The sequence below is a fragment of the Petaurus breviceps genome, unplaced genomic scaffold (genome assembly GCF_028583685.1).
Source record: "Petaurus breviceps papuanus isolate PSGF00001 unplaced genomic scaffold, PetGlider_PUasm1.0 90903, whole genome shotgun sequence".
Lineage (NCBI taxonomy): Eukaryota > Metazoa > Chordata > Mammalia > Diprotodontia > Petauridae > Petaurus > Petaurus breviceps.
The window spans coordinates 335,324-350,805 of record NW_027187376.1 but is presented as its reverse complement, the minus strand read 5'-3'; the positions used below and the strand labels follow the sequence as shown (position 1 = coordinate 350,805).

Below are 15,482 nucleotides of genomic sequence, written 5' to 3'. Positions count from 1 at the left end.
CGAACGTTTGCGTGATATTTTTTTACACTATACAATCAGCTAATCAATAATTTAGCTCCCCGGCTTTCCCTTAGGGCAAAGTACTTAAGTATTAAATACTTAAAATACTTAAGTATTAGGGTCCCAAACCTCATTCCTTTGATTCTAAGTCTTTATTCCGGCCAAGAGAGAGTTCCATCCGGCTCTATAGTGGAGCCTTGAGTCAGAAAAACCCGAGTTCAAATCCGACCTCAGTCCCTAGCTGTGTGACCCTTTGGCAAGTCACTTAATCCCTGCCTGCCTCAGTTGCCTCAACTGTGAAATGGGGACAATAATAACCCTATCTCGTAGGATTGTTGTGAGAACCAAATGAGGTACAATTTGTCGTAGGCGCTGTATAAATACTCATTCCCCTTCCTTCCCTCGAATTTACCCCTTCTATATTGCTGCCGTTGAAGGTCACCCAGGGTGCCAGCATCAGGATTATTACACTTCCCCCTCCCTCCTTCCCACCACTAGCAACAAGTAGCCAAGTCTGATTGATTCTAATTGTGACCACACTAATTGAGATTCTAATCACCTCTGAACCAGATTATTGCAATAGAGTTCTAATTGGTGTTTGTCCTATCTTCACATTCCTCAATACATCTTTTGTATGGCTGCCAGATTAGTCTTAAAACACAGTCTTACCATGCCACCCCTACCCCAGCTCAAGAACATTCTGTAACTCCCTACTGCCTATAGGATAAAATCCAAACATTTTAGTGTACAGTGCAAATCCTGTAAATCTGCCTCTAACCACTTTTAGGCTTATTTCATATTTCTCCCCTTCACACATTCTGAATTCCAGGCAAACTGACCTCCTGGTTCTTCTTGTAATGCAGCATTCCATTTTCACTTTCTACAGGCCACAACCTCACTGCCTGCCCAGAATGCCCTTCCTTCTCATCTCTGTCTCTTGAGTCCACTTTCTTGGAAGCAAAGGTCTTGGCCGCTCCTACTGGAGACTTCCCTGATTCCTGAGAGTTGTCACTCCTCTCTACCTTTATCAAATTAACTTTATATTTGCCTCTCAGTGTACATGGAGTTTCCTCCCAAAAGAATACAAATTCCTTTTTTAAGGCAAAAAAAAACCCCAACAACCCGGTGTTATTTTGCTTTCATAATCCCCGGGACGTAGCAGAGTGCCTCATATGTGTCATGGTAGGGATTCAAATGTCTGTTGAAATTAATTTTCCTTAGTGGAGAAATCAGGACAGCAAAAGCTCCTTTTTTTCACCAGGGAGATGAACCAAAACGGGGAAACTGAGGCACACAGCGATGACCTAGCCATGAGGGCCTATCCACCTTGTGGCTCCTGAATAAAGATCTGGTCTTTAGGATGCAGCCTGGGGAAAATCGGGGGGAGGGGGAGGGAATGGGAAGAGTTCTTTGGAACTGCCCACTTTGGGGACTAATCTTTTTGCAGAAGTTGCCAGCATTGTACGATCCAGTAATAAAAGTAGCTCAGGTTTGTAAAGCCTGTCAAGGTTTGCAGAGTGATTTTACATCTCACAACAATGGAATAAGGGAGATGCTCCTCATATTCTCTTTCCTCCTTCCATTTTGCAGATGAGGAAACTGAGGTTCAAAAAGGTTGTGACTGGGGAGGATTCGAACTCAGTTCTTCCTGATGCCCAGCGCAGCACTCTAGTGTCTAGGCCAGGATGATGCAGAAACTCCCTGAATGGAGGATGGCCACCAGTCGACTTTCACTGGAACTTTCCCTCAGTTTCCTTCCTTCCTCCACATTATCCCCCCCCCCATCCATCCCAGTCACTGGAGACAGGATAGAACCAGAGCAACTTTGTATTTGTCTAAATCTAAATAAAAAATACAAGAATCAAATTACAATTAAAAAAAAAACAATGCCCAGTAAAAAGCCACATTCAGTATTTAGTAGGAGAGAAATATCATTAATTACCTTGGAGCAGCATTGTCTTCCTTCCATGAGTCTTCTCTCAATTCTCTTTCCCCTCCTTAATCAAACAGGTCCTCTAACTCCACAGACTGACCACTGAAGGATACTGACAGCTCCTTTTCTTTCTATGGCCTTCCCCTTTGTTCAGCTAGAATATGGGTTGTTAAAGGTTGATCTCCCAGTTGAAGGGATCACTTCTCCCTGCCCCCCTTTCCACATTTGTAGTGCTTAAGGTTCTGGAGGGATAGTGGTGAGAGACCAGAGTTAATCTCTAGAGTCAGGGAGAATCTCTGACACATACTTGACTGTGTGACCCTGGGCAAGTCACTTACTCCCTAAGATTATGTTTCAGAGAAGGTGCCAAACTGCATTGGTAAAAAGGAATTTCTTCATCCAGGGATTCCTTATACCAGTGCCCAGACACTTTATCTATCATTTAAAATCTAGAAAGCACTTTCCTCATTAACATCCAGGAATCCTAAGCAGTCTTGTGTGATCCACTCCCTTACATATAACCCCTGTCTCATCAATAGCCATATTTTCCCTGACTCCGGACCTATCAGGGCCAGTCATCAGTCTGATTAGGGGAGAAAATGTTCGAATTGGGGAAGGTGAGTCTTCTCGGTTTCAAGCCCAGTGCTCCGTCCGCTGCGCCACCTAACGGCCATAGCACTTGCATGGGGCTTAGCTAATTCTGTGTCTTCACTACCCAGATCTCATCTTTTCAGAGATGTAGGACCGGAAAGATCATTAGAGGTCCTCTGATCCCACGCATCTCTGGACAGGCAGCCCCTCTTCAGCAGCCCCCAAAACGAATGGCTAGTTTCTGTTTGAACCCCTTGAGGACGTGAATCTCTACCTGTAACCTCCTCATTTAACAAAGAAATGTCATATCCTTTGCTTTTCCCCCCCCTAGATCAGCCCAAGTACAGACTGTCCACTTCTAAGAGTCCGGGGGAGTGAAAAGGTCCTGTATTTGGAGTAAAAACATATGGGTTTGAATCCCGACGCTGCTACCATTCAAACGCACAAATCCCAAGGGGGAAGCTGGAGCTGGTGATCGTTAAAGTCCCTTCCAGCTCGGATACCACTCCTGGCCTGCTGGTGTCCCTGTGACCAGGGAGGTCAGGCACCCTCAAAAGAGATAAGTATTCTTCCTGGATCTTCCCTACAAATCTCCCCTGCCCCATCCCTGCGGGCTTCATCCAAGGTAAATGTCCCAGGAAGCCCCCATAGCTAATGCCTCCCAGAGTTCCCTTTACTTTCAGATCAAGGTACAGAAGAAGCTCTCCAGGGAGCAAGGAACCAATAAAATATAATCTACGGCAGTTAGGTGGTGCAGTAGATAGAATGGAGAAAGACCTGAGTTCAAATCTAGCCTCAGACACTTACTAGCTGTGTGACCCTGGACAAGTCACTTCTCTCTCATTTGTAAAATAGGCTGGAGAAGGAAATGGCAAACCACTCCAGTGTCTTTGCCAAGAAAACCTCAGATGGGGTCAGGAAGAGTCTGACGCTAATTAAAAAGATCAAACAAAAACAACAACCAGAGGTGGTCTCTATTAAATAGAGACAATTAGAAATCTAGAACTCGAGATAAAAACTAGTAGTAGATATGTAGAGTGCAACTCGGTGGCGCCATAGTGCATAGAATTCGGGGCCTGGAGACAGGAAGACTCATTCTCCTGAGTTCAAATCCCACCTAAGACACTTACTGGCTTTGTGACCCTGGACAAGACACTTAACCCTGTTTACCTCGGTTTCCCCATTTGTAAAATGAACTGGAGAAGAAAATGCAAGCCTCTCCAGAATCTTGGCAAATGGAATCACAAAGAATGGGACACGACTGAAAAAATGACTGAACAAAAAGATATAATCCACAGGACACAAGACTTATAGACTTCCTAAGGCAACTGGGCATTGAGATAGACTCTCAAATTTTGAACACTCTACGCTGGTGGAAAGCATTGTAAAGTAACATGTAAATGCGAGTTATTATTGATTTATTATCATTGATTATTATTAATTTTTTATTACATGAACAGATGTTCATTATTAATTAACAGCATTTTGGACATTTCTTGGAAGTTAGGGAAGCCCTTGGGGCTGCACGATGGTGAATACTGGTAGTATCAACACTACCACAATTTAACACCGTGTATTATATTTTACTAATTCTATTAATTTTATTCTTTTTTTAAACTTAAAAAAAATTTTGAGTTCCGTACTCCCTCCAGCCCCTCGACCACAAGCAATATGATACTTATTCATGTATTATATGTCAAATCAATGTATTGAATAGTGTGGTTTGAGTGTCTAATATCTGGGTCTCCGCCTTCCTGAAAGGAAGTTGAAAAACATTTCTACTCCAAATCCAACCATCTTTAGGTTCGATAGGCTTGGAGCACTCCTGCACCTTCTAGGACGAAGAAAATTTAGGTTCTAATCTTCACCGTTAAATTTTACTGTGTGCCCTTGGGCCAATCTGGGTCTCAGTTTCCTTATCAGGAAAATGGGAATAACAATTTCGACCCGAGGGGTGGGGGAGGAGTTTGGGTAGTGAGAAATGCTTTGTAAACAGAGTAAAGAAAGTAATAGTAAGATTATCTTCGGTACTTTGGGCCCAACCCCGAGCTGGTTGAATTTGATTTGGCTGAAGCACAAATAATTATTAAATTCCGCTTCTAAACTCAGTCAGGGGTGGAACTACCTCCCCAAAAGAGGGAGGAAGCCTGAATCTGGAGTCCTGGTTACTCGGAAGTCATCGCCCTTTTAAGGGGGAACCTTGAAACGGCGCCCGGGTTCCATGTTTGTATCCGCCTCGCGGGGAGGAAACTCCATGTTGTAACAAAGTTTCCTCCGCGCCCCCTCCCCCCCCCCCCCTTTTTTTCTCCCTCCCCCCCCCCCCCCCCCCCCCCCCCTCCACATTTCCTGGGGATCCCTCCCCCCTCCCCTCCCCCCCCCCCCCCCGCCCCCCCTTCCCGCCCCGGGCGGGGGGGGGGGCCGGGCGCCGGGGGCTGAGTTCGGCCCAAGCCCGCCTGGCCCCATGGACAGCTCGGCCGTCATCACTCAGATTAGCAAGGAAGAGGCGCGGAGCCCGCTGCGGGGGAAAGGTAGTTGGGCCGGCGGAGCTGGGGGAGGGGAGGGAAGGGGGGTGCAAGGTTGGAGGAGGGAAGTGTGCAGAGCTGGGGGAGGGGAGAAGGGGAAGGGGTGCACTGGTCGGTCGGACGCCAAGGGGCCGCTCACTCGCCTTCGCTCCCCGTCCCATCTCTCCTGGACGATCTCAAAGCACCCTTGGAGAAGGGAGTTTGAACTGCCAGCTCCGGGGACGTGGGGCGGGGTTTCGCTCCTTTGGCGCTCTCGCTGAGCCAGAGTGGGGAAACTGAGGCTGGCAAGTGGAAGGTGGCAAGGGGATACGGGGCGGGGGAGGGGGGAGGCTGAGGCAACTAGGTCTTCTTCCGTGTCACCCCACCCCCACCCCGGGAGTCTGGGAACTGAACCTAGGAAGTAACGGGCTGAGCCTGGGGGGGATTGCAGTTTGGGGGTTCAAAGGGGGCGAATCAAAGCCACTCAGACTCCACCCCCTCCCAAGCCGGGTGTCAGGTTGGGGTGGTGACAAAAAGGGGGTGTATGCTGTGGGTTCGGGGAGTGAGGAGGGGACCGTACTTTGCTCATCTAAGAATGGGCCAGGGTGGAGTGGGGAGGGGGTTGCTCCGCTCCACTCCTTCCCCCCACTTCTTGAGTCGAGCTTGAAAGCATTGATTCCAAGGACGGCCACTTCTTAGGGCCACCCAGCTCAGCTTGGAGCAGATTTCATAGCACCCTAGCAAGGGGGGATGAAGAGGGGGAGGGATCAGGCAGTCAGAAATCTAGGCGTGTGTTTGCACATTTGGGGTGGGGGGGATGCCCTATCTGAGCATACGCGGCACACACCAGAGGAACGTCACTTGTTTGCAAACCCCGACCCCACCCCCAGCTTTCTATCACTCCCCAGCAGGCTTGCTTTGAGCACCCTTCTAGGCTCACATAGCGTCGAAGTGGGAGCTCCATACACAGACTGGCTCTCCCAACTGGATTGAAATTGACGTTATCGCGTGTGCTACGGTGGTTAACCTAACTTCCTTATTATCCAACTGCAGGGGCGGGTAGACCCCCAGCCCCCCAAAGTTCGGTGAGCTGGGGGAGGGGGGGGGCGGGCAGGAGGTTAGAGCTGCTTGGGGCCTAAGGGGAGGGGAGTGTGAGGGTACAGGGACTGGGACGTGTCAGTCCAGATGGTGTGGGACGGAGCATAGGCTCACCAGTGTCTGACTGTTCTCCTGACTCCCCCCTGTGCCAGCTGGCGCTGTGGACATTGAACCCTAATTTCCAAAGGGAGGAGTTAGAAGGCAGGAAGGGAGTTGGTGGGAGGTCATAGCCAGGATACTGTCAGCAGACTGCCGGGGGCCCCTCGATCTAAGGGTCCACGTCCAAGGCGCTCGAGCAGGGTGTGGGTGTGTGTGTGGGTGTGTGTGTGTGTGTGTGTGAGAGAGAGAGAGAGAGAGAGAGAGAAAGAAAGAGAGAGATCTCTGTCCCTGTGTCTGAGATTTCCAGCTGGACATTTCTGTGTCCCAATGGAGAAAACGCCTGTCCCAGGATAGGACAGAGAACGCAGATCTGAGTTCAAATTCTCACTTTACTGTTTACCAACTATGTGGTATTTGGGCAGAACGCTCTCTTCATCTGTAAAATTAAGACAGAGGTGATTGATATTGGGTGTAGAGCCGTAGATTTTTGGACCTGGCAACTTTGTTAATCCATTTTGGATGGACTCTGCTTCTTGTTACAAGCAAAGACTTGGCTTTTTCTCCTCGGTTTAAAGGGGAGGTGGGATTGTAGAGAAGATTAGCAAAAGTGATGCCAAAAAACAGAGGGTCATGGTAACTTTTTTAATTCTATGAGAACAAAAGGATGTTCAGAGGGGAGCAGAGTACAAAGTAATGTGTAGAATGTGTTATATACTTTTTTAAAAGGCAGTGAAATGGAGACTCACAGTTTCAAATATAATCTTTTTTGTTTTTTGCCCTTTTCTAATATTTAAGTTCAGAATAATTTTTTAAATTAGGAATTTAGATTTTTATTTGAGGGTTTTTAGGTCCCTTCTAACTTCAAATCCTGTGATCTTGTGACATAATGTTATTTCTCTGGGGTCAGCCAGTTTTAGGGGCAAAAACCCCTGTTTCTGACACCTTGATTTATCCCCTTTAAATTTGTTTTTGTTTTTTTTTTCTCCCAAGCTTAAGGCACCACAAAACACAAGCATTTCAGTATACACCAGTGAATGAGGATTGTGTATGAATCATGTACCTCTTATGTTCATTTAAAAAAAATGTATCTTAAACTTAAGAAGGTCGTAATAAAATTGCCCTGTGTCCCCTTCTGAACTTTTTTTGCTTTGAATGTTTTACTGACTCTTTCCTTTCTTTTAGTATCTCACTCCCCCACCCTCATCCCCAAGCTCTCTCTTTTAAACCATAAACCTAGTCAGTAAAAAAAAAAAAATCCTTACTAGCTGTTCGACCTTGGGCAAGCTACTTAATCCCAATTGCCTTGCCATCCCTTCCCCCTCCCCCAAAAAAATCCCATTGTTGGTATCTGACAAATGTCTCATTCTGCACACCTACAACTACTCCCTAGCTTCTAAACAGCCCTGGACATGCCTCACCATTTCTCCCTTAAGATTGACATGTCTTTCAAAGTTGTTTAACTTTATATTACTGGGGTCATGTTGTCCATTGTTGTAACACTATGCATTGGTTCCTACTAAGCTGAATTCTCCATTGGCACAATTTTTGAAGTCATTCTATGTCCTGACCTGTTTTGATTCCCCCTTAGGGGGACCCCACAGAGTGAGTGTGAAAGATGCAGCCCCAAGTCTGGCTGAGGAAATGTTTGACTGGCAACTGTCCCCTCCAGTTTGGTGGCTGTCTGAGTGCCTTATCCCCTCCTTGGCAGCCAGGAGTAGGGCTTCAGTAGAGAGGAGACAGCTGGGAGCTTCACATCTTTGGGAATGCCCCAAGGTTAGCTGACTTGTGGCTCAGGTCCAAGTGTGGCTCTTTGGAGGGTTTTAGATTCATAGGAACCTAGATTTGGAGCTGGCAGAGACCTCAGAGGTCATTGAGCCCATTTTATATATGCAAAGGAAAGTTAAATGACTTGACCACACTAATAGTATGAGGGATGGAACCAGAATTTGAACTCAGACCTCCTGACTCATTCCACTGGGTTCTTCAGGCTGCCTTTCTCATTCTGCCTGGTTTGACCGTAGGTTCTCCCTGGGCATCCTGGCTTTTTCTATGCTCAGATCTTGCCAAGGGCTTGGGCTGAGTGTGGATCTTGGTCCTTCAGTTACCCGGGCCAGTCTGATAAATCATCTTTGGCCTCCGCAGGTGACCAGCCATCATCACCTTCAAAGAAACCCCGGAGCAGAGGAATCTTCCACTCTCTGTTTTGCTGCTTGTGTCACGAGGACGCTGAGCCTGTACCCATTAACAATAATGCCCCCCTGCTGGTGGAGGAGAATGGGACTGTTCCCAAGGTCAGTGAACTGTCAGGGTTCCCCCTCAAGGGGCAGCATAATTATTGTCATCTCTATCACCACCCACACATTATTAATGAACAAATCCCTCACATTTAGGTGACCTTTTAAGGTTCCCAGCACACTTGCTTTCTATTTTTCTTTTTTCAAGGCAGTTGGGGTTAAGGGTCACAGAGCTAGTAAATATCAGAGACTGAATTTGAATTCAGATCCTTCTGACTCCAGAGTGTTCTATCCACTGGGCCACCTACCATAGATGTGCCCCAGCAGGCTTTCTTTACAAAAATCTGAGGAGGGTAGGGCATATAGGTGCTAACTATCCCCATTTTACAGATGAGGAAACTGAGGCCCAGAGAGGTCAGATGTCTTTCCTAGAGTCACACAACTAGGAAGCATTAGAGCTGCCATTTTAACCTGGGCTTCCTGATCATGTGAGCCCCTGAGTTAATCATTAGAGTAATACTTTCTGGAACCTGTATACTGCTCTCAACTCTTCAAATTGCTTTCTTAGAATTCCGTTCAACTCCATAAACATTGAGTGCCTTGCCCCAACTTTAACATGGCAGAGTGGATGGTGGCTAGGTGTCCCACCTCACGTATTTAACGGGTGCATTTAAGTGGGGGAGGCATTTATCACTTACTGGAGCCTCAGTTTTCCTCTTCTGCAAAATGGAAAAATAATGTCCATTCCTGTCTCACAGGATGGAGGACAGGGACTGGACCTGTGACCTCCTTGGCACTAGGACTCCCAACAGAGGAGAGCCCTTCTAGTGATGTGTGATGGCCCTTTCTCTTCCATGTCTCATCCTAGAGATTTTCCTAAGCGCTGGGATATCGAGCACTCAGTCACTGGGTGACTGAGGCAGTCATTTGAGCCCAGGTGTTCCATACTCTTGGAAGGTCAGCTTTCTGTCTGTTATGCCAAAACCACCTCATCGTGAACATCAGATGGATTAACAAACGTTCTATCTCGAACCTTCTAGTACTTTGCAAATGTTGGTGTTTATTATTGTTGTTGTTGCTAAGCATTTTGTCCTTCCAGAAGCCCTGGAAGACAAGAGAGGGCAAATAAATGTGTATTTTACAGATGAGGAAACTGAGGACAGGTGAGAACATTTGCTGCCAGCTCTTAGGGAGTGAGTATCAGAGCCAAGACCAGAATCCTGGGCTTCTGATTCCCACCTAGGACACTTTGCACTGTGCTCTCCTGAGGAGGGCACTGCTGAAGAAGTGTTCTTTAGGAAGTAGGGATTGAGGGGTGGCTAGGTGTTGTAATGAATAGAGCACCGGCTCTGGAGTCAGGAGGATCCGAGTTCAAATCCAGCCTCAGACACTTAACACAAAACTAGACCTTGGGCAAGTCACAACCCCAATTGCCCTACCTTACCCCCTCCAAAAAGAAAAAAAAAAAGGAAGTAAGGATTGAGGGGCAGCTAGGTGGGAGAAGTGGATAGAGCACTGGCCTTGAAGGATCTGAATTCCAATCTGGTGTCAGACATTTACTAGCTGTGTGACTCTAGGTAAGTCACTTAACTCCCATTGCTTCCAAAAAAACAAACAATAAAAAAAGGAAGCTAGGATTGAAGCATAGGAGAAGAGACATTTGGGGACATCGAGTTATCCTGTTGTCTCTTGGTAGTCATCCATCCTGTTACCTGACCCCCTTTGTTTTCCTACAGGCACCAGCTAAATATCTACTTCCTGAGGCCAAAGCCCAGGACTTGGGCAAAATCTGTGTGGTTATCGACCTGGATGAGACCTTGGTACACAGTTCATTTAAGGTTGGATTCTGACCTTGGGATCCTCCCAGCCCCAGCATGATCTTTCCCACCACCCTCTAAGGTCCTGGGTCTGGTGCTCCTCATTCCATCCTCCCTCCCCCTCTTCCTCCCCCTCTTCCCCCCCCCCCCCCCCCCCCCCCCCCCCCCTCCCTCCCTCTCCCCCAGTCTCAGAGGGAGGGGCTGGAAGTGTGCCTCAGCCCCACAGCTAGAGCTCGGTCACTTGGTCAATTAGCCACAGCCTTTTTTCATCTCCCATAGCCCGTGAACAATGCAGACTTCATCATCCCTGTAGAGATTGATGGAATGGTTCACCAGGTGAGTGGATATGGGAGGAGTGGGAGGTGGGGGATGAGCAGAAGGGTAAGAAGGCAGGGAAGAGCCAAGTGCACTCAGGTTTTCTTTGAGTTTCTGAGGCTGCCAGACTCCAGGATCTCTCCACTTCCCACTATTCTCTCTTTTCCCTACACTCTTAGAACCTCAGAATGTTAGAGCTGGAAGGAGCCTTAGGTATAATAGCGTCTGGGGTGGGGGAGTCCATAAACTTTTTTGCTATTTTGATAATTTCAAATTATCTAAATATTAAAATTTTTTATTAAATATTAAAGTCCTTTGAAATCCTGTGAGTTTTGTTTCACGGATTTAAAAACATGATTATAAGAAAGGATCTGTAAACTTCACCATACGTAGTAAAGGTTAGAATGTTTGATCTAGTCCAACCATCTCATTTTACAGATTGTGAAATTGAGCCCCAGAATGGGGAAGGAAGTGATTTGGTCCAAGGTCAAACAGCTAATTAGCTAGTTTCTTATTTTGGCTCCATTGAGAAAGTCTGGGACCTTTTGCTCTTTCCTCTTCTCCCAAGTCCCTCTGCCCTCCCTCTCACCCCACCCTGTGGCCGGGACCCGTTTCAAGTAATCCAGGATAGGCTGTTTTCTCTTCAGCCTGTTCTCCATTACTTGGTTCGGGGGTCGGTATCCAGCATCACTTGGGGTGAGGAGGGTCCTAGAGTACCCTGTCCTGTCCCCCTGTCACCCCTATAGGCTTTTCCCCTAGCAATCTGAATGTGACCCAAGGCTCATTCCTCCCATTAGATAGGTAGGGTCAGGCAGTTAGTTATGGTGGCAGTGCGGGGTGTGGGGAATAGGAGAGTTCGGTCCCTAGGCCTTCGGATCAGCTAGCGTTTCTGGGCTTCTCCACCGGCACTTTCTGTGGGAGGGTGGCTGGCCAGTCTTCCCCTTCTCAGCCAGGCCAGTCCCCTCACTGACCCTGCCCCCAGGTCTATGTGCTGAAGCGACCCCATGTGGATGAGTTCCTGCAGCGGATGGGGGAGCTGTTTGAATGTGTGCTCTTCACAGCTAGCCTGGCCAAGGTGAGCCCCAGCCTTCATAACCCACTCCCCTTTCCCTCGATGTGTAGGGCAGCCACCTGGACAGGCCTCCATTCCTTCCTCCCTCCTGCTTTTCCTATGAGGTGAGTGGGTGGGTATGAGAGTTAGGACTTCTCTCCTGAGTTCCCTTCACTAGGATCCCCATCTGTCTTCACCACTTGTTGGGCCAAGGTAAAGATGCCAGTGTCCTAAGGAGGGCCTGACTTCCCCTTCAAGCCCTCCTACTATAATCCCAATACTTCACAGTAATAATAGCTAGCATTTCTATAACATCTCAAAGTTTGCAAAGCACTTTACATGTTATCTCCTTTGATCTTCCAACAACCCTGTGAGACAGATGGTGTTATTATTTAACAGTATCATTTGTTATTATTTAATTTGTCCACAGCTAGTTAGTAGCTGAGGCTGGATTCCAACCTCAGGTCTTCCCTATACCAAATCCAACACACAATCCATTTCTGCCGCCCCCTTCCCGCCCCCCAGTATGCAGACCCTGTTGCTGACCTTTTGGACAAGTGGGGGTCTTTTCGGGCCCGGCTCTTTCGAGAGTCCTGTGTCTTCCACCGAGGGAACTACGTCAAAGACTTGAGTCGTCTGGGCCGGGACCTTCGGAGGGTACTCATCCTGGACAATTCTCCAGCATCCTATGTCTTCCACCCAGACAATGCTGTGAGTTGAGTAGGAGGGATAGCTGGGAAGGGGAGATAGACTCCTGGAGTTTGGGACTGGGCGGAGTAGTAGGCCAAAGGAGGGATGAAGGATTCGGAGATTAGCAGGGTTGAGGAAGAGAGGCCAGTGTACCTTCCCACTCCCTGCTCTGGACGGACCTCTCAAGGAACCATCTTAAGACAGGGTGACATGGAATTGTTATCCCTGTGGGACTGGGACAATGGAACGGGAACCCAGCAGTAGCCTTCACCCTTCTCCATGGTCCCCATCCTTCTCCTTAGGTCCCAGTGGCCTCGTGGTTTGACAACATGGGTGACACAGAGCTACAGGACCTCCTTCCTTTCTTTGAACGGCTGAGCCGTGTTGACGACGTCTACTCGGTGCTCAAACAACATAGGACTGAGAGCTAGTGGGGGGTGGGGCTGGTGCCCCTCCTGGTCTCCTGGCTCCTAGGCCCGCTGCTTGCCTCACAGAGCTAGTCTGGCCAGGCACTCCACCCCTGAGCCCCCACCTCAGCATCATGGAAGCCGATCCCCCCTCTTCACACTTGGACTTCCTGTCACCCTCTTCCTTCCTTTTTTTTTTTTAAGAAACAAATCAATTTTTAAATTCAGTGCCATGGGGAAGGACTCTCCCCTTACCACTGCCACCAGCCAGCCCAGTGCACCTCACCAGATCCAAAATGGGAGGAGTGGATGAGGGTGATCAGAGAGACAAAGGAAACAAGACTGAAGATGACCTCAGGCTTCACCTCCTCTGTCCAATGCCTTCCACGTCTGGCTGGGTCCTTTAGTAACCAAGCATCAGTGCCTTAGACACTCTCCTGCTCCAGAAATGGGACTTGGGAGGGGGGTTAAGGTTGGAGGTGGGGACCCCTAATCCTTCTGTTCTCTTTCCTCTCTTCCAGTGTTGCTGAGTTTCTCTACTGCCAAATGTTGGGACCCTTCTTAGGGAGGTGGGGAAGGGGAGTAGAGGGGAACGGTTTTTGTGTTTCAGCTTTCTGTGACCCAGTGCCTCAACCCCCTGAACTGCCACTCCCACCCTGATCCCAGCCTGCCTTTCTTGGTAGGCAATATTAGATGCAAAGTGCCTTGTTCAGAGCCCTTCCTCCCCAGAAGTTGGGGGGTGATAAGGAAGAATATAGGATATGTCCCCAAAGCAGGTTTCTCCCTAGAAACAGTTCAGTCGAGAAGGATGGGAGGGGATATTTGATTCTATGTCCCTCTGGGGAAATTTCCACACTTTCCCCTCTAAAATGATTTTTTTCAATTAGTGCCACTTAAAAGGGAGAGGATAGCTACTACATATGGGGAAACTGAGGCATGTCGAAGGGCCTACTGCCCTTGACCTGAAAATGACCCACAGATATTGCCTCTGACCCCTAGGCTAGGGGGGCAAATATGGGAATCCCCTCAGTGATGTAACATTCTCAGGCCTGGGAGGCCCATCCTCCCCTAGCTCTTCCTCCCTCCCCCCCCCCACCCCTCCTTTTTATCACATCTGCCTTAACCATGAATGTCCCAGGCCAAATGAAGCGGCCATTTCATACCCCAGGTGGGGTCTGGGGGAGGGGAGGGAGAAGGGGCTGGGGACCAGGGCTCCCAGCCCCCATTGTGCCATATAAATATGTATATGTGTATATAGACTTTTAGAGGAAAGGGGCAGGGAGGATGGAAGGGTGGGAAGTCACTCCTTCTATCTCTTCTAGGCCTAGGACCTGAAGAGTGAGGGAGGGTGGGATGGGAAAGGATTTTTACATTTTTTAAATTGCTTATTTCCTGAACGGAGCAAGTGAGACTTGGGGATGCCAGTCCCTCATCCCCCTGCTCCCCTGCTGCTCTGGCCCCACCAGTCCTGGAGGTGAGTCTGGTGCAGCCTTAGTTTCCCCATGTTCTCAGGTGGCTAATTTGGCTGCAGCCCCCCAGTGGGCTAGAGTTGAGAGCCTCTGGGATATCCTGTCTCCCTTTCCAAGCATCCACATGGGGTTGGGAGGCAGAGGGAGCAGTTCATCCCTCAACTCAGTACAACTGAATGCCTGCTTTTATCTGTCCACTCTCCATATGCCCCTTGCTTTGGGTCTGGCTTAAGGTGACTACATGGGAATCCCCCTTATGCCCAGGGATGATCTCTGTCTCCCAGCAGACTCCTGGTTCCAAAGTTTCCCCACAGGGCTGTTAGGATGTCAAGTTTTGGTGACCAGACCAAACTTTTTTCCTAGTGCCAGCCTAAGCCATATAGCCCTTCTCCCTAACTCCTCCATGTTTGCTCATTGGGGTCGCTCCCAGGAAATTCAGAACCTGTGCCCCCTCCCCACCCTTATCTCCTTGGTTCTAAGACAGACCCAAAGGCCTTTTCCAGTGCCAAGAGGGAGTCAGAGTGGCAATACATATCAGAGTGTTTTCTTATTCTTCTTAAGGAGCTAGAGTGGTGAGCAGGGAAGATTGGGCAGGGTTGGTGTAGGATAGAGCTCCATATAAGTGCCTTTTGTGGGACCCTGGTATGATGGGAGTTCCTCAATCGATAAAGAGAAAACCAGATCCTTCCCAATCAGTTTTTGTGTGTGCTTTTTGGGGGGAAGGGTGGGAGAGGGGAGAGAGTGGATTAGGGGTGAGGTCCTGACCAGGGTGTTATATGCAAGAAATTGAGTCTGGAAGCTTGTGACTAATACTGTGTATTTCTTAGAATGTGTGGGTGCAGGTTGGTCTCTGAAGATGCACTCACTCAACATCAGTCATTCTCCCCACCCCCAAAAGAAACCAGGCTCCCATAACCTGGAAAGGAATTAGTGATGTGGTAGAACTTTAAACTGAATTGAGTAAGATGAAATTTAATAGTGGTCAATGTAAAATCTTAAACTTGGGATCAAGCAATCAAATTCCTAAGTGTTAGATGGGTAAGACGTGGTTAGAAAGCAGCTTCTCTGAAGAAAATCTGGGATTTCTAGTGAACTGCAAGCTTAATATGAGTTGACAGTGTTACACAGCAAACAAGAAAAGCTAATATGGTCTTGACCTGCACTAAGAAAGACATGACTTTCAACGGACAACAGGCAAAATTTGTAAAGCATTTTGTCACCCTTGAAGTGTATATAAATTCTAGCTATTATTGTTCTCATCACCTCTGCCACCACCC

The 15,482-nt window shown here is 48.1% G+C and overlaps 1 protein-coding gene across 2 annotated transcripts; it reads left to right on the top strand.

The window, feature by feature from the left end:
• Window positions 1-4,842: 4,842 nt before the first annotated feature.
• On the top strand, window positions 4,843-14,897 carry CTDSP1 (CTD small phosphatase 1). 2 transcript variants are annotated; one of them, XM_069075151.1, is made up of 7 exons: window positions 4,843-5,052; window positions 8,365-8,513; window positions 10,193-10,276; window positions 10,553-10,609; window positions 11,571-11,663; window positions 12,165-12,350; window positions 12,632-14,897. In XM_069075151.1, the coding sequence occupies exons 1-7, from the start codon at window positions 4,986-4,988 to the stop codon at window positions 12,758-12,760; spliced, it is 765 nt and encodes a 254-aa protein (XP_068931252.1). In that variant the 5' UTR covers window positions 4,843-4,985; the 3' UTR covers window positions 12,761-14,897. The 2 variants fall into 2 exon arrangements, with proteins under 2 accessions (XP_068931252.1, XP_068931251.1); XM_069075150.1 differs by having other exon boundaries at window positions 4,845-5,052; window positions 10,193-10,294.
• The last annotated feature ends 585 nt before the right edge of the window (window positions 14,898-15,482 follow it).

Excerpts from the sequence above, each read along its gene's own strand:
- CTDSP1 (XM_069075150.1), top strand. The coding sequence starts at position 4,986 with ATGGACAGCTCGGCCGTCATCACTCAGATTAGCAAGGAAGAGGCGCGG. Across the intron at positions 5,053-8,364 it reads GAGCCCGCTGCGGGGGAAAG|GTGACCAGCCATCATCACCT; the intron begins GTAGTTGGGCCG and ends TGGCCTCCGCAG. Across the intron at positions 10,295-10,552 it reads TGGTACACAGTTCATTTAAG|CCCGTGAACAATGCAGACTT; the intron begins GTTGGATTCTGA and ends CATCTCCCATAG.